Source organism: Haemaphysalis longicornis, unplaced genomic scaffold (genome assembly GCF_048455015.1).
Source record: "Haemaphysalis longicornis isolate Haplotype H1 unplaced genomic scaffold, Haemaphysalis longicornis Haplotype H1 scaffold_9, whole genome shotgun sequence".
Classification (NCBI taxonomy): Eukaryota; Metazoa; Arthropoda; class Arachnida; order Ixodida; family Ixodidae; genus Haemaphysalis; species Haemaphysalis longicornis.
Window position 1 is genome coordinate 15,046,176 of NW_027526460.1, and position 25,498 is coordinate 15,071,673.

The 25,498-nt window shown below is 46.6% G+C and overlaps 1 protein-coding gene across 2 annotated transcripts in view; it reads right to left on the reverse strand.

The window, feature by feature from the left end:
• Positions 1-739: 739 nt before the first annotated feature.
• LOC144152918 (kynureninase-like) overlaps positions 740-25,498 on the reverse strand; it is a 123,500-nt gene continuing 98,741 nt past the window's right edge. Inside the window, exons 1-9 of one of the 2 annotated variants that reach the window (XM_077684481.1) lie at positions 25,186-25,449; positions 20,332-20,403; positions 20,155-20,229; positions 17,506-17,652; positions 11,825-11,923; positions 10,928-11,060; positions 9,391-9,476; positions 5,936-6,169; positions 740-934 (exon numbers count right to left, since the gene is read on the reverse strand). In XM_077684481.1, the coding sequence (XP_077540607.1) occupies positions 791-934; positions 5,936-6,169; positions 9,391-9,476; positions 10,928-11,060; positions 11,825-11,923; positions 17,506-17,652; positions 20,155-20,229; positions 20,332-20,403; positions 25,186-25,374 (1,179 nt within the window). In that variant the 5' untranslated portion in view covers positions 25,375-25,449 and the 3' untranslated portion in view covers positions 740-790. Of the gene's footprint in view, positions 935-5,935; positions 6,170-9,390; positions 9,477-10,927; positions 11,061-11,824; positions 11,924-17,505; positions 17,653-20,154; positions 20,230-20,331; positions 20,404-25,185; positions 25,450-25,498 lie in introns of those variants that run through there. The other variant, XM_077684482.1, reaches the window with a different exon arrangement.

A 25,498-nucleotide genomic window follows, 5' to 3' on the forward strand; every position in this document is an offset into this window, starting at 1 on the left:
AATTGTGAAAAAAAAAATCACAAAAAAAGATCGGACAAAATAAAAAAATGTGCATCTTTTACATCTCCCCCCCCCCCCCCCCCTCCAAACCAAAGAAAAGAAAATCCGCAAAAGAACGTTGGAAATGCGTATAAAAATAGCGTAAATGGATTAACTCTGCAGCACGCCTTGCATCTTCGAAAAAAAAACATAATTAGCGAAGCAAGGGCACTTTATCGCTATAATGGTATCTAATTTACATCATTGGCGAAAAGAAACAAAAGAAAACTTGGCAAGAATAAAATAATCCAACGTATTTCGCCACGGAGTGTCGGCCGCTACTCATAGCCATATAAAGAACTCCACTCTTGACAAGCGACATAAGAATGCGAGCATTAGTAGACAATTCTCTTAAATTCCGCAGAATTTTTCTTTCTATGACCTTGATGTTGAGGGTTCACACTACGACGTAGGGAAAGACCTATAACTCGATAGAGGGATGAGACGACGAAGGAAAGTTCGGGGGCGAACAATGAATTCGGATTGATAGGAGCGCAGTTGGTAGTCCACGAGTGAATGCTTTTTCCTGCGGGGGACAAGGGTGATATTCTATTAGCTGCGTATACACACCCGTGTGGGTGAGCCCATCACGTGTTATCAAAATCCACAGGTTTGTAGTCTTTCCTTCTGAGAAGTTAATCCTTCAATACTTTTTATTCTCGATTGAGAATAACACAATACGCACTTACAGTAACGTTTATTGATTTATTTCAGCCTTGGCTAGTCACATCGTCTATCGATAGCAGAAATGCTATCCATTCCTTGGGGACGTCTCCTTTGCAGGTAACCCGGCGCAGACGTTCCTCAGCACTCGAACGCAGTTGTAGACGTCCTTGAACGTGTTGTAGAGGGGAACAGGAGTTAACCGGATGACCGAAGGAGGGCGCGAGTCGCACTGAAAAATGCAGAAAGAGCAATGACGTAAATATCTAAACTATATGTTATATTTGGTGCTTCTTAGCACACGTTAGTGAATCATCAGAGCAATCTGTGTTCTGTCTACGACATCGACGATCGGAAAGTTTCCGTTTGAACCCATTCCCATTTCAACGTTCCCGCTTGTTCCCTCCAGTTCCAACCCAGCACGAAAAGACCCCCCCCCCCTCCCCCCGTTTCGTATTTTCCCCGTTAACCCCCTTCCCGGAATAAGGAATAACATACCCCGTTCGACTCAGGTGACTAGGACCGAGGTGTGCGATTTTTGGAATTAAAGTTACGTCCGACTGTACTTCGACCCAATGTTTTGAGTTACGTTCGACGTAACCCACAGTAAAAAATTACGCTTACACCCAACGTAACCTAAAAATTAAATTTAAGTTACGTTCGACGTATTCCGCAATAAAAAAAGTTACGGCTAGCGGAACCAAAGCACAGACACGCCATAATATCCTCTCCACAACCTTACCACAATGGTCAGTTTTACGATACGTGGACTTAATGAAAAGAAAATGGCCGCGTATCCACTCCTTTCGTTGCAAATGTCGACGATCGTCGACTGGCGCTCATGCCTAATAAAGGCCTCCCTTCTCTTTCCCGCTCACCTCTCATGCTGTTCCGCTCCCGTCTCATTCCTCCCAAGATAACACGCTAGAGGTTTGCTCAAGTCAGTTTAAATTTACTGCGTTACACTTCTCCAAGTCGGGTGTCTCGACGCCAGCACTGCCGTACTGCGGAGACGCGCGTGAATTGAGGCACATTACTACACCGTTTATAGAACCACGTTTCTCTACTCCACGCGCTTTCCAAGCGCAACGTAGACCCCAACTAGTGGAGCCTTCGTTGCTATTGCCATTTGATGTCTTAAATGCCACCAGGAGGTAGCACTGGCGATAGCAGGCAACGGTTTTCTGCAGTTGATGCAGTATTTCAAAAACCAAGCATCCACGAATTTCTTAATGAAATAACACTTAAAATATCACTTTTGTATTAATTTGCTTGATCCTGTACAACGATGTTGACAAGTATGAACACTGATACCAGACTTAGACGTTTAGATTTGGCTGTGAGTATATAAGACTATTGCGCAGCTATCGTTTCACTTTGGCCGGGTGGCTGAATCGAGACAGACAGACAGACAGACAGACAGACAGACAGACAGACAGACAGACAGACAGACAGACAGACGGACGGACGGACGGACGGACGGACGGACGGACGGACGGACGGACGGACGGACGGACGGACGGACGGACAGACGGACAGACGGACAGACAGACAGACAGACGGACGGACAGACTAAAATTTCTGCGTTTAAGATGCCCAAGAAAGACTACCGTCTGAAAAAAACACCACGTTGCTGCGTTACGTCTCACGGCTGGTACAGCGTGGGCGGATTACAGCTGGTCGAGCTGTCTGGAGATTGTCACTAGCATGCGTACTCCGGCAGAGTCCCGACGGTTGCATGTGAGTTTCAAAGTATTAAATTATTTTATATTCGAATGTACATGCCCTTCTTTCCATATGTAACACCCAAAAGAAAAGAAAAAGATGGAAATTAACAAAATAGAACCTCTTGCCACGGGCGAAGTGCCTCTTTGTAGCATTCGTACATCTTGCCTAAAACGATGTTGGGTCTTTTAACAAATAGAATTAATAATTTGTTAGAGGTATTAAAAAGCTACTCTTTTATTCCTACGCGGGAAAAAAGATCTCGCGAAATTTAATTACCACATCCAGATGACTACGAAAACGGTAACTATTATGGGCCAAGCCGGTGGTTTTTACGATCCATTTTATTGCGGGGCTAAACGGTCACATTATATACAAATGTCTGTAAAATTATATCCTTTGAAGTCGAAAGCTGAATTTTTTTTGCATGGAGAAAATAGTTTTTCGTCCAGGCGTTAAGAACACCCCAAGCTTTATTGTTTTGCATGTACGTTTTACGGATAATACTGTACATTGGTGGGCACGCAGTAATTGATCGATTGATTGATTGATTGATTGATTGATTGATTGATTGATTGGTTGATTGATTGATTGATTGATTGATTGATTGATTGATTGATTGATTGATTGATTGATTGATTGATTGATTGATTGATTGATTGATTGATTGATTGATTGATTGATTGATTGTAGGGTTTAACGCGCCGACGCAACGCAGGCGATGAGGCGCGTCGTAGTGGAGGGCTCCGGATTAATTTTGACCACCTGGGGATCTTTAACGTACGCCGAAATCTCGCACACACGGGCGTTTTCGCTTTTCGCCTCCATCAGAACAGCGGCCGCCGCGGCCGGGAACGCAATACTTGAAAAAAAAAAAAGTAGTAAATAACATTTAGGTAGCCACCATCTAATGCTTTAACCATTTTTTGCTGAACCAGCTGCCGGCTTGAGAACGTCTTTTACATGAAAGCTGTACACCTCTGCCCCTCAACCTCCCCAATAGCTTCATCGCCGTGGACAAAAACTATCTCCGTGGGCAAAAACGCCAAGGTCCAAGATGCTGAGCGCATGCGTCAGGCTAATCAGGCATGCAGCATACTGCTCAGAATTCGTTTAAGGAACCCACAAAACAAGAATAGAAACCGCATTATGGATGATAAGGCGCCTGCGAACAATGGGACCCCCACCATTTGTTCCGGGTAAAGATTATGTTTGCATATTATATTTGAAGGCTAGGCGGGACTAGTGCCACTAAATAAAGCAGTTCTTGCCCAAGACAGAGGACGCATTCGTCAGGTCTGGTAGGGCCCAGAATTTTCCGACAGAGAAGCCGAGCGTCGTGTCAGTAGATAAGGTATTAAGATAAGAGTAGATAAGAGTACCGCTACTGAGGTTCGCAAGTCAGCAACGGCGCCCATTTTGGCGTTTATCAGTGTTGCGAGACTGCCGCATCGCCGTTACTTCGACCAGGTCGTTTGTTGACAACACTACCGAAGATGCAGCAAAACGGCATCTTTGGACACACTTCTGCAGCTGAAATACTGTTACCCGCGTTAGGGGGAACAAGCTAAGTCTACCAGAGCTGGCCGACCAAAACGCAAAAGCAACAAAATGGCGGCACCCAGGAACCGTCGCCGTGTGAACAAATGCCACGTAATTCGGGCTGACCAATGGTCATGGCGGCGGCGTGGAATAATAGGAGAAAAGAATGCCGATAGTCTGTACCTTTATCTAGTGACATTAGCCGATCGCAAATGGCAAGTGCACCGAGACGACGAGAAACATTTCATACCCTCCTCCATCCCAATTTGTAGCGGTTTACAACAGCTTTGCTGGACATCCACTGTCGCAGGGCAGGATGGCAACCATTTTTTTTAAATGCCAGCGCAGACACGCTTCACATGCAATCTACGCAGTGTGTCGAGTGGGTCCTTGCAGTAGCTGCATTTCCGATTGGGTGCGTGATTTTTGATTATATTTTTAAAAAAGTGCAACCGCCTAAATTCGAACTCACATCGATGCAGGATGTTTCGTTCACAAGCAAAACTGAAAGGTGGGCTAACAGAGCATCTGTAGGGGCTAGTTGGTGCTGCATGGCTTGAATGGAGAGCGCCTAAACTTTGACTAGTAAACAAGGACGAGAAAGACTACAATCCTATTTTTTAGTATTTCTCGTCCTTGTTTACTAGTCAAAGTTTAAGCTCTCTCCATTCAAGACAGGTGGGCTAGTTGGTAAAGCACATCTTACGAAAAAACAGCGCGCAAACGGACAGCGCTTGTGTTGTGCCCCTTCCTTTCTGCTGCCCCGTCCATTTGCGCGCTGTTTTTTTGTAAGATATCCGTTCACAAGTGTTTTGTCAGCGAAATCTTACCGACCCTGACCGACCCTGACTGATTAGTTCGCCGTGGTGGCCGTTGAGCCCCAGTACTGGAAAAAACTCTTTCGAGAGTATAATTTTGTTCCAGGGAGATTGTTTCTTTTCAGAGGAGAGCCATGAATGAACGAACAAACATTTCTGATTCCGTACAGAAGCCACACGAACGAGAAATGCGAAAGAAGTTCCTTTTTAAAAAAGCTTTAACCCCCCCCCCCCCCCCAGGTGAGTAGGTGTTCTCAGGAAATTGTCAGCAGGAAAAAAAAAAAAGAAAAGGGCGAGTGTTTTGAGCTTTCCTTGGGAAGGCATTGGGTGGTTTTGCAGTGATGACGGTGATGGTGATGATTTGTAGTAGACTAAAACAACAATAACGAAATTAATAATCAATTAATCAAGTTTATTTACATATGCCCAGGAACAAACATAAGGCCTTTGTGCTGGTTGGTACACATATGGATACAAGTACAAAAGAGTAAAAGAAAAGAATAAACATAATTATAATAATTAGATTAATAATAATCAACCGCGTTTATTTACGAGCCTAAAAAACTCGATAGAGCTTTGTGGGTGCCTGATAAATAGTAACTGATAATATGTTATTATTATTTATACTAGTATTTTAATGCGCAAAACTACGAAGCCAACATTCGTGAGTATGTCTATTAAAACGGAATGAGAATACATGACCCACTGTATCAAAACAAACCTGCCACGGGGATAATGGGAAGGGCGTTTTGGGAACGGGCGCACACGTGACGGGTCGGACGGGAAGGGCGTTTCGGGGATGGGTTCGAATGGGAATGGGTTGTTTCGGGCTTATAAAACGATCCATATACAGGAACTGTCTGTTGCGCCTTTCCAGTTTGGCCTTCCTGGTATCCGAGAATGTTACACCTACAGGAACAAGCAGCACCGCAGACTTGGATATCGAAAAAAATTCTTCTTTGCGGAAGAACGCATTAGAAGATGCGAATAATAAAAGGTGTTGCATCTTTGCGTTCGCTGTTTTTTTATTTAATACTGCGCCAACTGGCTAAGACATCCGTTTTAGCAAAATTGTTTACTCAGAAAATGAGCTTGGCCGGGGGTCAGTCTGAATTCACGCCAGCCAGCCATTATGACACGACACTTACGACAATTCCTCGACGGAGTAGCTCCTTGCACGTGGACTGCGGATCGTGGGTGACATGGAGGCTGATCTGAGATCCTCTCCGGGCAGCGTCGGCAGGCGTGAGGATGTGGAAGGGGCACGCGCTGTCTTCGTGGTCGTGGCTCGCGCCCAGCTCGTCCATAAGCAGCAACTCCAGGTAGCCGGTGAGCAGGAATTGCTTGCGGAGTCGGTCAGCCTCCCTGATCTCGCCGAATACCTGCTCCAGAGAGAGAAAAAGTGCGAAGAAATTTTATTATTTAAACAGCCGTAGTACGGTATTGTCGCTTAGAAACCTCAATGCGCTTCAGAACGTGCATTAAAAGGTATAGCGGGACGTTCGACGTTACGAGTAAACAAGAGTCTGGAAGGACACTGCCACTCCTTGCTATAACGAAGTCTTACCCTGCGTCTATTTACGTAGTTGCGGAGTGGGTACGACGGAAACGCAGGGTGATAAGGTGGAGAGTTGATGGACCATTGTCAGTTCCTCCGCAGCTCGTATCATGTTACAATGCAGCGTGGGTGGAATAGCGAGGGTACCAAGCAGTGGGTCGACATGCTATCGCGTTTTTAGTAAACTGCATATCGAGACAAAATTAAACTATAAAAATTGGCAGTTCCCTTACCCACTCCACCTTTTATCCATCGCAAGTCCTTGAAACAAGAAAATTTAACTTTCAACCGAACATAACCTACTCGATCGTCAAAAATAAATAGAAAACAGTTGAAAATTCCATTCTCACTGTAATCGCTGAGGCAAATCATTGCCTCTCCTTGTTAGTGCTTTCGGCGTCTCTCGCGGGAAATTTGAATGTCTTTTGCAGTACGTGCATCCAGATTTGAACACCTGTGGTGCGTTGAGTATTTAGGATGATTGGCAAAATTAATGCTGGGTAAATGTATGCTTTTCTTTACATGTTGTTGCTACTAGTGCAGCTCAGCCCTGGTGGAACAACCTCCAGAACCTTTTTCACCCCACTGCATAAGTCAGGGACCATGTAGAAATAAACGTAAAAAAAAAAAAAAAAAACATGCGTTTGCTAGGTTGAAAATCTTATGAGTACCATAACTGCGAGGACAACAAAGCATTGATAGATTTGTTTTTTATAAGAAATTTATGCTGCTACGGGTGCGGCACGCACCACACAAGTTAATTTTTGAAAGCTCACTCTAAATGTTATCCCCTCGACCTTCCAATCTTAAGACACAGTGGACATAATCGGTTCTCACAAAGCTTCAATTTCTGCTTGAAACTCTTACTCTTTAGAACATCTGTGGTGGGAGCACATTGATTACATTGTAACCAATGTGCTTAAGGACCCTTAGCTACGAAATAACGTTCCCGACTGGTCCAAAATTGTTCTTTGGATTCTGCCTATAGCTTTTGGTTACAAACTATGTCTAGTAAGCGAATTGTGCATACTGATATGAGTGGTCATATAAAACGTGCTAATGCTAGTGTAACACACTATTCATATGCCACATACTTGCACATAGCGGATACATCACCCGCCTGTTATTGATCATATATGGTTTCTATATCACCTTGTGCACAATTTACATTCGATACTGCTGCGACCCAGTAGCGGTCCCAGAGATTGGTTTTAGGGGGGGCGATTTTTTTTTTTTTTGGGGGGGGGAGCGATTTTTTTCTCTTTTTTTTTGTGGTTTGAATAAGAACCGCTCCTCTACTTGCACCAGTTCTGCGGAGGAGGTGATAACCATGCCGGCGTGTGCGTGTATGTTGTGTAACCCGCTTGCACACAAATCACTTAGCGACACAGTGGTTTTTGACTCCCCGTAGGCGGTGCTACGGCTGACTCGAGCCCGCATTTCTGACGGTCGCAACACTTTTGCGACCTCACACAAGTGGGATTTAACCTCACGCAAGTGGAATGCTTCGAAAAAAACAAAAAATAAGAAGCTGAGGACCTTTTTGGGGGGGGCGATCGCCCCCTTCGCCCCCCCCCCTTGGGACCGCCACTGCTGCGACCCATACCTTGTTTTGTTTACTTATGCGTTTTGTTGCCAGCGTCTGGCCACGCCCGGCTGCCTTGTTTGTTTCAGAAGCAAATTTAGGCACGTGTTTCCTTCTCTTCCTTTTGTATGCCGTACAGGCTATCTTATTTGATAGGGAGAGTGCTTCATCCGGTCGTCACCATACTTGACTGCCCTTTTTTGATCACAAGTGTTCTCGATCTAATTCGACGGATCCAGAAAAAATTACGCGTAAGGACGGCTCGCAGTGCAAAGGCCAAACGCCGCGACGTTCAATTCGATTTGATTGATTGATTGTTTGATTGAAGGGTCCAGCGTGCCGACGCAACGCAGGCGACGAGGCACGTCGTAGTGGAGGGCTCCGGATTAATTTTGACCACCTGGGAATCTTTACCGTGCGCCGATATCTCGTACACACGGGTGTTTTTGCTTTTCGCCTCCATCAGAAAAGAGGCCGCCGCGGTCCGGTATCGAACCCGCGACCTCGTGCTCAGCAGCGCAACGCCTTAGCCACTGAGCCACCGCGGCGGGTGACATCCAATTCGACGATGCTCTACTGTGCACGTCAGCTTCTATGCCGCTTGTATTTTCTTTAAGTTCTCTGCGGGGCGCAAGTCCGCTCCAATAATCCTTGTATACTGGAAAAAAAACACTGCATCATTCTTGGCAAAGTGGCATTATATTAGCACTGCAATTTTACCGTTCTTACATTATCAAATATCTCTCTCCACCAAACTTAACTCCACGCGATCTATATATCCCTCTTTTTTTTTATTGCGATAGTATGCCCGTTGGCATAAATTATATATCCCTCTTAAATAAGATCACCTTCAGCTGATCTTTTAAGCGGTGCTGGTTGCACGTGCTTCAGATATTTTGGACCAAGGACGTCGCCTACATGAGGAAACATCCGCTATTTTCTCCTTTAATAAACATTCATTCATCTTCAACCTAATGCGCCTTCAAATGGTCTTGAATGCTGCGTTTCAATGTCGTCAACCTCATCATCATCATCAGCCTGTATACGTCCACTCCAGGGTAAACGCATCTCCCATGGACCTCCAATTATCCCAGTTCTGTGCTAACTGCGGCCAATTTATCCCCGCAAACTTCTTGATCTCATCTGCCCATCTAAATTTCTGCCGCTCCCTGCCACGCTTGCCTTCTCTAGGGATACACTTTGTTACCCTTGAAGACCAACCGTTATCGTGCCTACCTATCGAGCATTAATCCAGCTATTGCTGTTTTTAACCTATGGGCGTATTATCGAGAGACTGATTCAGTGAACTTACACCCACCCGTTTCTTCGCTGCTCCGACACTGTACAGCGTCGCTTTATTTTATGTATTTATATTTTTATCTTTGGCCACGTATACGGATTTAGGAATGTTTAAGCCGATAACTGATTAACGAACCGTAGTGCCCGCTTCCGTCCATTACCTCCAGGCTTGCCATTATGGGTGCAACATGGAAAGGTGGAGCGTTGGAGAGCTTGAACACGTCCGCCGACTGGCTCGGTTCGAAATCTGTAAAAAATAAATATATACTTGTTTCGGGATTAATTCTACCGTCGAAGCTATAGAATAAGAACACGGTATATGACGACAGGTGAGAGATGTATCCGTGGAGTATATTTTGAAACACGCCAAGCACATTCACGTTCGTTTTTTTTTTTTTGCTGCTGGGGATCGCAGTTATGTCATCTCGCCGTCCCTCTTCAGGATGAAATCTCTCATGATCCTGCCGCTTAAGAGATAACAATTATAGAATGTAATTATTCTCCCCTCATGCGCCTCGTACGCCATGGGGAAAGGCAGTGCGCTCTTGAAACCGCGTTCCACCCCTCACTAATTGGGGGCACGGTGGCCGGCCACCGTTCCTTGTGGGGAGCAGCATCACGATCCCGCTTATCATCCCACTCGAGGAGCTCATGCTGAGGATGCCAACGACGATGCTTCGCGACGTAGACGTAGTGACAAATTTAACAGCGCTGGAGTTGTTATAGGGAAGACGTCGCTTGTTCGTTAGTATAACTTGCTAAAAGTGACGCCTCGTGTGCGTGCCAATATCATCTTCTTCCAGGCTTGCCTTTAAAGGGTGCTCTGCAGCAAGCACACTTATGCTGACTGGAAGGTAGCACAACAGGGTTTTCAGCGAAACGAAAATATTTTGTGTATGCGAATTTCTGGGTTTTATACACCGAGCTGTGAAGCGCACCGCGGTAAGGCTACGAATTTATTTAGAACACCTGGATATAATTCACGCCCGTCGAAATCTCGACACACAGGTGTTTGTGTTTTTCGCCACCATCGGAAAAACGATCATCACGGCTGGGATTGAACCGCCGCATTCCTGCGCAACAGCACAACCCCTTAGTCACTGAGTCCCCACGGCCCGAGCTACCAGCAAGGAAGACTATCACAGAGTCGACTGATAATTACGTTGATAATTTATTAATACTGAGGCGGAAGCTGCAAGGGGAAGCAAGGCAACATTGAATGATACCACAACGTTCATAAACAGTTTCTTCATAAACAAGGCCTTAAAATGGACTCATATGCTGGCTGTGGAAGAGCGCCGGTTGTGCGGCTGTCTGTCACAAAAGAAAAAAGGATTCGCAAGCAGCCAGAAGGCACAGAAGTGGCTTTGCTGTGCGTCGCGATTTCGCTCTCGCATTGCATATGCATCGCGTGTAGTGAATAGTGATTCTACCCATTTTTTGTTGTTAGTGTTAAACTACTTGTTATTTTTTATACGGCGCTTGCACTCATTTTTATGTAAATTTTTGTTATTTTAAATGCAGTTTACGTATACGCCAGCGCCACATCGGTCTTTTTTGACGTAACGCTCACGCAGGTATGTGGAGTGCGATGAACGGGGACATAGAGTTACTTTATTTGAAGCCAACAGTGCAGCCAACCAATCGGCGCCGAAGTCTCACTGCAGTGGCCAATGAGAGGTGGTAGTGCGCACTTACCAGGCCTCTGTAGGTGCCTTGTCTTGATGCTGTTCCCTCCCCACCCTCGAAGTTCCGGAAGCCGGCCACGTTCTTCCCGGAACTTGTGGCGTACATAGGCAACTCCCATGCAGCCGGGACCGCAGTTCATGTACTGTGCAGCGTGCGCACGAAAGAACGAAATAAAGGAAGAAAGAGAGAAAGAAAAGGAAGAGAGAAAGGAAGGAAAAAAGAAGGAAGGAAGGAAAGAAAGCAAGGAAAGAAAGAAGGACAGAAGGACAAAAGGACGGAACGAATGAAAGAAAAAAGAAAGGAATGAAGAAAAGAAAGCAAGAAAAGGAGGAATGAAGGAAGGAGAGAAAAAAGAAGGGAGGAAGGAAGGAGAGAAAGAAAGAAAGAACGGAAAGAAGGAAGGAAGAAAGAGAGAACGAAAGACGGAGGAAAGGAAGGAACGGAAGGAAGGAACGGAATTATCACTGCTCTTGAGAAAGGCGATCACAGGTTCAAAGGGGAAGATCAAGTCATACCTGAACTAATGCAAAGAACAGGAATGTTTTCTCTGTGTCGCTACTAAGTGCTAAGAACAAACTATATATAAAGAAGATAAGACTTATTTAGCGGCCCAAGTTATAACCATGGCGCGCTTATAGAGAGAGCCCAGGAGGGTTCAGCGCGCTAAGCCGCCAGAGAATAATTAGTGGGGCAAGTAGGATCGCAGAAAACCTCATAGTAAAAGTGGTACAATGAGTGCCGCTGTAACCGTCTTCAACCGATGATGATAATTGCGGCACGCTATCATTCCCAGCCCCAAAACTCGGCCTGCTGCGCGGAAGCGCGAAGCTGTCGGCGCATGCGCAAAGGCGTAGGTAACGTCTCGCGCGCTGCTGTCCAAGCTTGGACGCTTTGAAAGTCGCTCACCTTGTACGTGCACCAAGCTGCCAGGTCCACCTCCCATTCATTAAGCCGTAGCTCCGTGTTGCCGACACAGTGCGCCAAGTCCCACAGCACCACGCATCCCTGGCCAAGGGGAAACGGGTCAAAGGGCAGGAATGAAGTTCATCTTAAAGGGGCCACGAAGACAAAACGCAACTTTGTTCTCTTTGATTATAAGCTAGCCTTTGGTAGCTCACTTACTCCATTCCAGCCACGAAGGACGTTTTTTTTTTCACAAAAAAAAAGAAGCGCAAGAAATATCGAAAAAAACTTGGCCACGTAAATATCGAAAAAAACTTGGCTCCTTTCGTTGCAAATGTCGACAAAAGATGATAGTCTTTTTGTCGACATTTGCCAAGGAAGTGCCTCCCTTTTCTCTCCTGCTCCCCTCTCATGCTGTTCCTCTCCCGTCCCGCTTCTCCCAAGGTGAACACGCTAGAGGTTTGCTCAAGTCCATTTAAATTTACCGCGTTCCACTGCTCCAGGCCGATGATGATGATGATGATGATGATGATGATGATTAGTGGCTCTCCCTTTGAATCGGGGCGTCGGTTGTCAGCAACCGACTTGCCTGTTTTATTCCACTTACTTGCCCTAATCCCAGCTAACCTAATAGAGTTGCTTCCTCCCCCATCTCCCCCTCACCCCTGTTTTAAACTCTCATCGCTCCCCCCTTTTTTCTCCCCCCGGCAGATTTTTCTCCCCGCCCTCTTATTTATCTCCAGGCCGGCTTGGGTCTCTGGCTTCATGCACAGAACCGAATTTCCGAAAGTTAATCCTGGTACCATGACCCGTTTCCAGACTCCCCTTAGCACCTTCTTCTTTCTTTTGAGGTTTTGAGGGGGGGAGAGGGAGGAGAAAAGGGCCCGAAACTGTCTGACGAAGCTTGTCATGTCGTATTTGTTGTATCCCCAGAGATCTCTATGCTTCATTATAGCCGCGTTCCATCTTCCTATCGTCTTAAGGTGAGCCTCATGCGCGTGCGTGTAATCTTCGCGGTCGTTCAGCCATACTCCTAAGTATTTATACTCCTTCACCCTTGGTATTTCTACTTGTTGCACTGATACATGTTGTGTGCTTCGCGCCGTCGTTAAAGACCACGATCCCTGATTTTTCTCTGCTAAAGGATGGCCCCAGGTACGTCACTTCTACACCGCATATATTCATCAAGCCCTGCACACTTATCCGGTTGTCCGCCATCAACAGCATGTCGTCTGCATACATTGGTCCTGGAACCCGTTGTTCCACCACCTACCCGTTTTCATGTATGACAAGTTGAACCCCAGCGTACTGACCTCTAGCTTCCTTTTCAACCCCACCATGTAGACCATGAACAGCAGTGGAGAAAGAGGACATCCTTGTTTCAAACCCTTGTAGGTGGGTACAGGCGTATGGTATGTTATCCCCTCCCACACTATTTGCACTTGGTTCTCTCGGTGTAGCTCCCCGAGTAAGCTAATGATTCTGCTCCCACTCCCTCGTCCTCCAGGATATTCCATAGCCGCTCTCTGTCTACATTATCATACGCTGCTTTAATGTCCAGAAAGGCTAACCACAAAGGTCGGTTTTGCATATTCACCACCTTTCTGCATTGCCTTACTATCAATGAGTTGTCGTCTAGTCTTCTGTCCTTTCGAAACCCATTTTGAAGTTCCCCTAATATCCTATTATCTTCTACCCACTGTTCTAGTTCGAACTTCACTGCCTGCATTGCTAACCTGTACAGCACTGATGTGACGGTTACTGGCCTATACGAGCTCGAGTTAGTCCTGTCTCCTTTGCCATTGTACACTAAGTTCATCCTGCTCATTTGCCACGTAGACGGTATTGCCTTTTTTTTTTCTATCATTTTTCTGATGGCCCGTAGTAGCTTTCCCTTGCTCTTCGGTCCTAATTGATTAATCAACTCCATCGGTATCCCATCCGTGCCTGCCGCGGTATTTTTGGGGACCTTTTCCTCTGTTCTTTTCCATTTCAGCTTGTCCCCATCTATCTCCAGACATTCCGGCCTACCCGTCGCGACATCTCTGGGTCGCTGCGGGGCCTCTTCATCCACCTTACCCAACTTCAAGAGAGTGAATTGCTGGGCTAGTTGGTTCATATTGTTCAGAAAAGGGAAACAAGCGAGCAGAACGCAGGAAAAGACACCGCGAAGACGCACAAGCCTGATTATCCGCTCAGGGCGATCGTCACAGAAGACTCCTGGCAGAAAGTAGTGTCAAATTTCCTGAAAAAGTCCTTAGAGGGCCTGGTGCCTACAGACCCTTTTCTGCTGCAGAGCTCAATGAGCCTGGTTGAGTGCCTTCAACGCGGTTTTCCCAGTGCCAATGCAGCCTTTTCGGTGGACGTTGTGGACTTGTTTTATTCGGTTCCCCATGACTAACTTTTTAGGGCAGTGTGCGAACTAATTGAAGGAACCGGGATTTTTTTCCTTCCAGAATGCGGGCGGCATCACTCTGAATTCTTTTCTAGAGTTTTTAAAAGTGTACTTGAATTCAACGATTGTTTAGCATGGCGAAAAGTTTTTTGTTCAAAACCGAGGAATCAAAACCAGGTTTCCATGCTCAAAACCATGTTCAAAACCATGTGTCGCGCCTGTTCTTTGTAACATTTTTTTAGCGAAGTTGGACTTGGTGCTACAAGATGCACTTCGAGACCCACCTGTGGTTAAGGATTTTAGGTATGTCGATGATTTTTAGTACTTTTAAATTTAACTGAAACTGACCAGCTTACGCTTGTGGCAGACCAGATTTTAACCGTTTTTAGTACATGTTCCAAGAACCTGGATTTTACCAAAGAGGTGCCTTGTGATAAGACCATCAGGTTCTTATATATAGAATTTTTTTTTTTCCCCGACCGACACGTGTGGTGAAAATATGCCCTTTGATTTAAAAAGGCGCATTTGCCGTATGATTCGGCACACTCGAAGCTGGTGAAGCGCGGCATAGTAAATTTGTGTTTCATGAATGCTGTGAAGAAAAGTTGTCCGCATGTGATGCACTAAAGTCTGGCAGAACAGGTTGACCGGTGTGAGGCGTCTGGGTTTCCCTCTCAGGTTTTGCTGACGGTGGGTGAATCCTTGGGTCAGAAAATGAAGAAAAAACTTACTGCAAAGTCTGGTAGCTCAGTGGAAGAAGGGAGAAAGAAGTCTGAAGTCATCCCTTACTTCTACAAGACTTCCCATGGGCTGAAAAAAGTGGCCCAAAAATATGGTGTCAACATGGTCTTCTCTGCTCCCCGCAAACTTTCTGGCCTGTGCCCCCAAATCTCTGGTGGTAAGAGGCAAGCTGACACCTGCAAAACTAACCACCAGACGAGGTTCACCATGTGCGCAGTGGGGGTGGTTTACTCTATCCCATTGTCCTGTGGAAAAATATACATTGGGCAGACTGGCGGGTGCCTAAACGAACGCCTGAGGCAGCACCGAGGAACCTTGGGCTCGGGCACGGGAAGCAATTTGGCTTTGCATGTAAAAGATTGCCAGAATTGTGCCCCACGGTTTCACCTCGCTAGCACTATCGGTCGTGGGAAATCGAGACGTGAGCGCGAACTGCTAGAAGCGTTTTTAATAAGAAAAAATAAACAGAGTTGCGTTAGTGATGCTTCGGTTGTTACGATGAAAAATGAATTTGAATTCTTATCTTTTTTGTTCAGCTCTTCACGTTGCTCAAAAGTGTGCGCGCGCGCAGGTCTGGCGTATAAATGTTATGTGTTTCTTCCGAATAAACCAGTTGTTAGTCCAGCGGTGTTGTGTGTGTGCCTCCTCTTCTTGTCCTGCGTTCTGCTCGCTGGTTTCCCTTTACCCAACTTCTCCGGAATGATTCCATGAAGGTATGCCAATGCTTCCTCTCCCTTGAGCATCTGCCCCGGCTCGTTTTGTGTAGTACCGCCTTCTGTGGGACTCGTGCGTTTTCCTAATGCTTGTACATGATTCCAAAACTTTTTCGGCCCGTCTATACCCCTGTCTCTTATTTGCGCTACCCATCGATGCCAGCGCTGCCGTACGGCGGAGACGCGCGTGAATAGAGGCGCCCTACTTCGACATTTACAGAACCGCGTTGCCCTTCTCCATGTGAATTCCAAGCGGACCATGGAACCTATCTAGTGGAGCCTTTCGTAACTGTTGCCGTTTGATTTCTTAAAATGCCGCCAGGAGCTATTGTGGCGCGGGCGACAGCAGGCGACGGAGTGAACTTTTTTTTCTGCCGTGCATGTAGAATTTTCCATTGCAAAAATCAAGCTTCCATGAATTTTTTATAAAGGAACACTGCAAGTATTACTTGTGTATTGATTTTTTGCCTCATATCTGCGGAATGTTTTGTTCTTGTTCAACAATGTTGATTAGTATGAACACTGTCACTGGACTTTGACGTTTAGATTTGGCTGTGTGCATATAAACCTTTTGCGAAGATTCTTTCTCACTTTGGCCGGGTGGCTGAATCGTGTCACAGACAAACAGACAGACCAAAATTTCTGCGTTTAAGTAGCCCAAGAAAGACACGAAACAGTGACTTAATATTTGCAGGAGTGACGTAAAATGAGCCAGCCCTAAAATCACAGTTCTCAGAGTGTTAACGACACGTTAGCATTCGAGCGATGCGCTCAAACGGAACTAGAGTCCCCACTGCAATCGCCAAGTTATGTTTCTTGTTTGGCTGCCGCCAATCGCGCAAACAATGTTGTGTGGCGTCCTAAAGAAATCGTTGTAAAGTATAAAAACTGGGGAGTGACCACTGCTTCACTTGCTTCCTTTAATAACTCAATTATATACGTTTACAGTTTGCGATAAAATTGGCGTCATAGTTATCAGGACAAAGCACTCTTTTTAGTGCATGAAAATTGCCTTTTCTCTTCAAGGCCCATTCATAAGCTTTTGGTACGAGGCGGCGGAGTAATGGTAAGAACGTGGAAAAACAGCGCGAATAAATGGGAGCTTGTTCGCGAGTCATATGTCACGTAATAATGGAACAGACCACAGCGTTCCCACAATGCAACGCTCGCGCGGCTGGCCTAGAGGCTAGCGCCGGATTTGTCCTTGGGATATTTTATTTATTTATTTATTTTATTTTACTTATATTAACCCTTATTGGCAGCACAATAACGTTACTACAACAACAAAATTGTGGTATGCCATCGGGTGGAACTTAAGCGAGAAGTGATGATTGTAGGGTTTAACGCGCCGACGCAACGAAGGCGATGAGGCGCGCCGTAGTGGAGGGCTCCGGATTAATTTTCACCACCTGGGGTTCTTTAACGTGCGCTGAAATCTCATACACACGGGCGTTTTTGCTTTTCGCCTCCATCAGAAAAGCGGCCGCCGCGGCCGGGAATCGAACCCGTGACCTCGTGCTCAGCATGAAGCGAGAAGTGAACGAAGCCCATCATTTATTTAAATAAGGGTGTTGAAAGGAACGTGCAACAAATTACGGATAGGTATTCTAGGGTGGCATCGTCAACGAGGCATGGTGGAACGACTTACAGGTCAATGTTAATGTTTTAATCAATGGCAATAATACAGTGAAAAACTCGGCTCATAGGAATCTAAGTAAATAGGTTTCTCGAAGTTTTAATTGGGTGCTCGTAAGAAATTTGCATCGTAGAATAGGCTCACTACAATTGTAAGGCAACTTTCTCCCCTTTCGAAGAAATGTTTTTTCCCGCGGTACCTTCTTGCGGGCGGCACTTGTGATTCTTCGCACATCCAGGGCCTGTCCCGTATACAGCTGCACCCCGCCCAGGAGCAGAAGGGCGATGGTGTCCCCTTCTTCGACGAGAAGCTCGCAAATGTCCTCTTCTCTTAGCAAAAATTCTCCCTTAGCAAAAATAAAAACAAAACGAATGAACGGATATTAAAAAAAAAACCAAGGTAATTCTTATCCCGCCGAACTTGGTAAAAAAATGGTAAAACAGGTGATGGGGGTAAACACAAATACACGTAAACACGTTTAAACCCATGTAAGCGAACACATGCTCTAGTTTTGTTCCTTGATATTTTAACTTTGTATCAACGAATTTTGATGTGAGTTTTCATCCTTGAATTTGAGTTAAAGATAATCTTTCATATACAGTATGTCCCAGCTATCGTGCACCAATATTTGAAAAAAAAAGAACAATGACGTTAAGCGAAGAAAACCAAGTGCATAATGTTTCCAGTACAGTGAAGTAGCGGCCACTAATGTTTTTTGTTAATGATATTTAACTAATTAATCACAATTCATTATTTAACTCGAGAAGCACTGTCCCAATCACTAATGTGTAAATGAGGCATGCACTTGCAGGTACCCACGAGAGAAATCGAACTGCGGTATTTTCAGTGACAAACTATTTGCGTACTTATTAGTTCTGACTGATAAAGAAAACCCGCGAAATACGAAAAATACCAGGTGGCGGTGCCCCCAGCGCCATCAAATAAGCTGACTGAATGCAACTGCTTTGCCTGTCACGCGCCCGAAGAGACAGCGCATAACCTTGATAATGGCATGGATAGCAGCAACAGTAAGTTTTGCGGAGCGCGTGTGGCAGATAAGGCAGAAACTCGGTCGCGATTTCTTCTTTCTTTTCTTTGTTTCATTCTGGCTGGCTAACTCAAAGGCAGCCTGTTCGAGAGCACTGCCTTATGATGCCACTAGTTCACATTAACGAGCATTCTCTCTCTCTGCCTTATGATGTGGGCGGGAGCGGCGTCACGTGACATTTTTCATATTTCGCAGGGTTTCTTTATCATTCAGAATAAATGAGTGCTCAGAGGGTTCTTAGCTGAAAATACCGCAGTTAGATATTAACAGGATTATCAGATAGCGCCTTGTCCTGTCGTTTCTTGCATCGGCGTCCCCTTCTGCGTGCGCTGGTAACCCGGTTAATATGCATCACCAACTAGCCCACCAAGCCATCCTCGCAGGTAGACGCCTTTCCCGGGTACCTACAAGTGCCCCATTGACACTTTAGTGATTGGAACAGCACTTCTAGAGTTAGACAATTTGTTATAATTAATTAGTTAATCCTCATTAGCGAAAAACATCACTGGTCGCTACTCCACTGTACTTTCCTGGAAACATCATGCACCAGGTTTTCTTCGAGTAACGCTATTGCTCTTTTAAATGCAGAGCATTTCTTAGCCTCGCCTCTTCCTGCGTCGGACGGCGTCCACAGCTCCGTGTCCGCAGCAGGTGCGCCTCTCCTCCTTCCCTCCTCTCTCTCAAAAGCAGCTGGCGCGCGCATGCGTCGTAGTCAGCCCGTTCGCTCCGTCGCGGTCTCGGCGTAACAGGTGCGTGATAGCAGCGCGGTGGGGCGTGGAAGGGCGCGCGCTGCTTGCGCATGCGCGCTCTCCCCGCCGTACTGCTCTCCCTCTACTGCACGCGCTGCAAATATAAAGCGTCTAGCGGTCGCTCGTGCTTCAGTCACTGCGTTGCTCCTTCCTTCCTTGGTTGACGCTCGCCCCCACGTTTACTCGTGTCTGCTACTCCAGCATCACGGAAGAAGCGATGGAAGCAACACTGCCTTCAATCAGTACTGAGGCCCCAATGCTCTGCATTTACTCGTGTTTCCCCTCGCGGGAAGGCGCGGGAATTTTTTTTTAAATATCTTGGTGCATGATGCCTTACACACTGTATATTCAAGTCACGGCTTAAGATGAGACTTATACAAAAGCGGGGCCAGCGCGGCATAATAATCTGCAGCGATCACAGGGCTGCGAACGCAGAAGAAAGGCAACCGGTCGGAGGAAGTTATTTTTACGCGGTTATCACTCCAATTACCACAGCAAGAAATTAGAGGTATGTCGGAAAGAGAACAGGGCCAGCCTTCATTGAACAAAAGCAGTACACGCAATTGCAACGAAAGCAAATGGGTGGATTCAGTATTTTGTATTTGTTACGAAATGGTAAGATGTTTACTGAGTCAAGTTATCGGTCTGTTTAAATAAAGCAGCGTTTGTTTTTGCAACGGCCGGCGATCCCAACCGGTAAGTGAGGTCTGGAATGAGTTCTGGCAGGGTTTTATACGCACCCCCCCCCCCCCCCGCCCAACACCCTCCCCAGAAATATTTTGACACCCCCCAAAAAAAGATTCCACAAGCACGAGTACCTTGCCCAGAAATTTAAACACCCCCTCACAGCCCCCCCCCCCCCCCCCCAAAAGAGAAATTCTGGTTAAACCCCTTGGTTCTGAAGCTCTGTTTGCCCCTTTAGAATGAGGGGGGCACGCCATAGGTTGCATCTTTTGAGCGGCATTAGAGCCGTGGGAAAACCGACCCCACATTAATAGCAGTTTAACGGGCGTGCAATGTCTGCTAGTTAGAGAAATGGGCGCTACTATACCTTTCGGGGCTTGAGGACTATGAGGTTAGACGCTACATCCAGGCCGTGGTGGCTCACTTGAGACTGGGCCGCGTACTGGACGTGAGAAGAAAATAGAAAATGAAAATGCAGTTTTTTATCACGCCATTCGCTTTTGAAGTTCTCTTCCTTTTACCAGAGTGTATGAAGTTTAGGTACCATGTCCGAGGAAAATGCGTCATCCTCTATGACCATTTTGCACCTCTTTCCTTGGGGCCTATAGTAGGTCATCTGAAAAAAGAACAATGGATACAGGGTAGTTTTCCTTTCAAAGTACATGCGACTATAAAGGCACAGAACTGCTGCGATGTCTATGCAATGAGAACTCATTTCAAATGCTTTACGCATCTGTGTAAATATCGAAAATTTGAGTTCATATAGGAGGTTTCCTGTTCCATCCTTGTTTTTTACAATTCCTGCCGAAGGTTGACTTCGCACGTGTTGTACAGAGAAAACACTTAGTATATATATATATATATATATATATATATATATATATATATATATATATATATATATATATATATATATATATATATTATATTATATTTATTGCGGAAGTTTGCTATTCAGCATAAGGGGAAATTAAATGTACAGATACACTCCGGATTCCCGAAGGAATCGGAGCAGGGGGCCATGGTGTGGTCCTTGTATCCACGCCATGAAGTCTGGTGGACGTCCGGGGCGCGGGCCGCAGGTGGCGATGTGCACATCGCGTAGGCTTCGCAGAGCAGGGCAACTCCACACCAGGTGCTCTGCTGCAGCCTGGTCAACTGGAGCGGGGCAAAAGGGGCAGGGGGAGTTGAACGGGGCATGGTATTGAGGAGGCCAGGACCTCGTCACAGCTGGTATGAGGGCGACTCCCAGGCGAAGACGTCTGAGCAGGACCTCATCTTGGCGAGACAACCCGCCAGGGAGATCTGTACCGCGCGGGGGTATGAGAGCGCGCGCGGTGCGCCGTAGACGTTCTTTTGCACTGGCAAGGTGAACACCGTTTGACGAAGGTGCAAGAGGAGCTGGATAGTGCACACGCACGGGGTGTGTTCCGGCATCTGCAGCCTGCATTGCGCGGTGGCTATTCCGTTGGCGCCATGACACGCGCACACGACATGGATAAGTGTCCATTATGTCCTGGATTTCTAGCAGAAGTTCGTTGGACGTGAGAGTTTTACGAAGCTCTCGAACAGCTGCCGACGAATCAGTGTAAATTGTACACTGTGGTGAAGCGTGGTTGATTAGCAACGATGTGTGTAGCAGATAATCCCGCACTGCAAGGAGTTCTGCCTGCGCTGATGGCCACTTCTCCGTTGTTATGTAAGTGCAGGTCACTGGATCGGGAGCCACAGTCGGGCAGAGTAGAGCCGTATGAAGTAAGGTATCGGAAGCACTGGCGTCGACAAACATCAGCGTAGACGAAGGGCTACCAATCTCCATTGCAGGCGGAATCGGAGCACCAACTGTCCGGGGATGAATAGGGGCAACAGGTCGTGTATCCGTTAATTGGTGGAACTTCCATGGGGGCCGTATATTGGTGTTTGATAGTGGTGGGGCTGGTGAACCGGTCATGTACGCTGCAAGAGCGGCGGAATCAGGGTCAAGGGCTTGTTTTTGGAGGCGGGCTTGTCGACGCTGATGCACTAGCTCATCAAACGTGTTGAGCTGCGCTTCCTGTTGCAGGATATGGACGGGGGTGAGGGCTGGAAGATTTGCAATGCAGTACGAAAAAAAAGGCTCAAAAGAAAGAGAGACGAAGACAAATCAGCTATGAATGCTACGCATTATATATGACAGCTCCCCCAAAACGCTACGCTTATTTGTTGTTTAACACGAAGGTGTTTTATTCCCGGATACACAAAAAATTTCCCCGCATTTCCTCGAGGGGAAGAATGTGAAAGTGCGAATGCAGGAGTTGAATTTGCGCGGTTCGGTAATGTTCGCGAAAGAGAGATCACACACACACACACACACAAGTACAAAGAAAGAAAGATGCATTTATTCACAGACACCTATTTGTGTTGTCGTTGTACTTGATTGCTAGAGCGGATCTCAGCTTTGAAATTTCGTGTCAGTACTCCTTTAAGCGGGTGCATTAGCCCTTCTCACGCCCGATTCCTGGCCAAACCCCCACGTGGGTATGTGCCATGCACAGACACCTATTTGTGTTGTCGTTGTACTTGATTGCTAGAGCGGATCTCAGCTTTGAAATTTCGTGTCAGTACTCCTTTAAGCGGGTGCATTAGCCCTTCTCACGCCCGATTCCTGGCCAATCCCCCACGTGGGTATGTGCCATGTCAGCGGCCAGGCAGCGCGCGCCCATCTCCCCCCGTTGCCAAGGAAGACGAGGAGATTCCTGGCCAATCTCCCACGTGGGTATGTGTCATCTCCCCCCGTTGCCAAGGAAGACGAGGAGCGCGCGCACCCGCAGCTGTTGCTATGTGGACGGACGGCGGTCAACGGAATTCAGGGTCGCTTATAAAGTGCATTCGCACTTAATATTTCGCTTACGTCATATCCATCACGGAAGTAACGCCAGTACAACGAAGCAGGCGGCCTGTAAAGGGTGCACCCCTGCACACAGGGTCTTCTTGCGGGGAAGCAGCCTTTACTAGTAAAGTGTACGTTATACAGGGTTGTTCATTTTCGGTTTTTATATTTTAACAGGAAAGTGTTTTCAGGCGGGATGCACCAAGATTTCACCGACGTCATATCCGTCACGGAAATGACGCCGGTACACCTTCGCCGAAGCGACCCGCCAGCAGGACGTCGCTCACCAAGCCGCACCCACATCATGCTCAGCCGCAGATTTCGCTCTCCATTTCACTTTCGTGTTTTATTGATTCGTGTGACAGAGGAATCAACCACAGTTTTTTAAACAGAATCAGCTAGTGTGTAAAGAGCAGTTGATGAAGGCCTGGTGACATCGATCAGTGGGTGCTGGATTTGCCGCAAATAGCCGCCACGGCATCCAACATACATATTCGCTTTTCCTAATTATCTAACATAATAAACGAACGCACTTAAAGTCAAATTTGACGTATATGTTACTGTGTCACGACAATAATTTTTAGTAAATGAATAGGGCATTTTGTCGTCATGGTGTCTAAATGAACACCGACATCTCGAACACCACGGAGTTCGTGATTTTTCTATTGAAAAAAAAAATGTAGGAAGCTCATACCAACGGGTAGGACTTGAAGGTGGCGAAGCTGTACGCAACGTTCGCAACCATCACGAAGGTTTATGTCTAAGCCGACTTGCTTCCTCTTCATTGCTGCAACGACTTTCCTCGATCATGTTTGCTATAACTAGATAGTTTTAACTAACCGTTTTCGACGGTCCGCTCCGGTATCGGCGGCACGGTCAGCGCGACCGGAGCCAATGCCGTTCGTGGCCAAGCGCGCCACGCATGCGCAATGGCGCTCCCGCTTGCTCTAGGAGCGGAGCGGACCGTGAAAAGCGGTCAGCTAAAACTCGCTAGTGTGAGCTGCTTTCAGATTTTCGTTAGTGATAATCATTAGACATCGCATTGGAGGGGCGTACACTATGACGTGTCTTTTTCGTTCCTAGCAAGGGATGGTACGATTGCGGCTAACGCTGGATTTTTTTTTTTGCCAATTTTGGCCAATCTCCTTAAGTGGGCATGCTTGGCTTGACAAACGTGTGCCGGGAACGCTAAGCGGTCGCCGCGAGGCACGCATACACGAGTGCTCAGAATTTTCTTGTTTTTTTTAACTGCTTGGCGGTCGCTGCAGCCTATAGGCCAACCTCTCTAAGTGGGTGTGCTTGGCCTGACAAACGTGCGCTGGGCGGTCGTCGCGAGGCATAAATACACGAACGTCAGGAATTTTCTTGGTTTTGTTAACTACCGGGCAGTCGTCGCGAAGCCCACGCTCACGTTCGCGCAGTCAGCAATTTTAACACGAAAATGTTTTATGCCGAGGTCCACCAAGATGTCACGACATCATATCCGTCACGGAAATGACATCGCCAGAAAAACTTCGACGACGTGGCTGCGATTCGAGCCTCGAAACTCGCTCCTGACTGCGCTATGAACAGACGCGCAAACAAAACGACAAACGCGCATTATATTCTTACTTTCAGATGGTGCTGCCATCTTGGAGAGGCGAAGCGAAGTAGTTCATGACGCTAATGAGCGCCGACAGTTGGCGCCTCGATGCCAGCGCCTACGTGTGCGTGCGGGGGACGCGCAGCGTAAGCTGCGGAGAAGCCAACTTGCGGATGTCGCGCTCGTGACACGGTCCGCTGCTCCTTTCGCTGCAGCAGACCGTGTTTTCACCAAACTATTCGCTGACAACCCGTTTGGTTTCGTTCGCACGGACGGTTTACTAGCTCCGGTGGTTTCAGTCGGATTTACGCAATGCTTCGGCGCGTGTAATCCAGTGTCTAACGCTGATGCGTACAACGGTGCTATACCAACGAAATATAAATAGCGACGAGCAAGTTCACATCGATGCACAATATACATTCAACTGCTCCTGTGAAGGCACATTTCACTTTCGTGTTTTACCGGTTCCTATGAAAGAGGGAAGAACCACAGTTTTTCGATATTTTTAACTGCGGACACGAAAAATTACGATTTGCTAAACAGCTTCGCCGTTAAAACAGCTGCCAAGATCAACAGTCGGATTCACGACCTCGAGACTGGTAGCCCAACGCTTTAGTAACTTCGGCGGAGGCAAGTAATACAATGTGGTTATGGTTCCCACCTCATGAGCTAAGGAGCCTTGGTTCGATCCCCAGAACGTCTAAACAGTTACGAGTGACTTAATTTTTCAGATCAACGCTTGGTGTCGCTACCGCTATGGCACTGGCCGGTCGTTAAAAGCTTCTATGAACTCGGCATTAATCAGGTGCTTATCAAGGAACACCAACTGACCTCACATAACTTTGGAGCCACACAATATGTCTCTTAAATGCCGTCCCCCCAATGAGGAAATCAGAACCCCTCACGCATGACGAAACGTAAGTATGGTTTTTAAACCAGTCACTCACCATTAGAAGATGTAGATTCACAGTGAGGGCGTTCATAAAGGTAATTTCTTCGCGGTCTGCCCCTGCAAAACAAATCAGAGATTTATGGTACTCCAATTGCACATATACAAACAATATGAACCCAGTCACCCCGCTGTGTGATAATGTGTACCACCCAAGGTCAAGTTTAAAAGGGGGAAACGAGGGCATCCTAGAACTATGAGCCTTAGGATCAACTAGTAAGCACGAGGCCTTGAACCAAGAAATAACCAGGGTAAAAGTGACTCGACGAATGCGTTTCTTTTCTTTTCATATAGCCTGAAAAAGGTGTTAT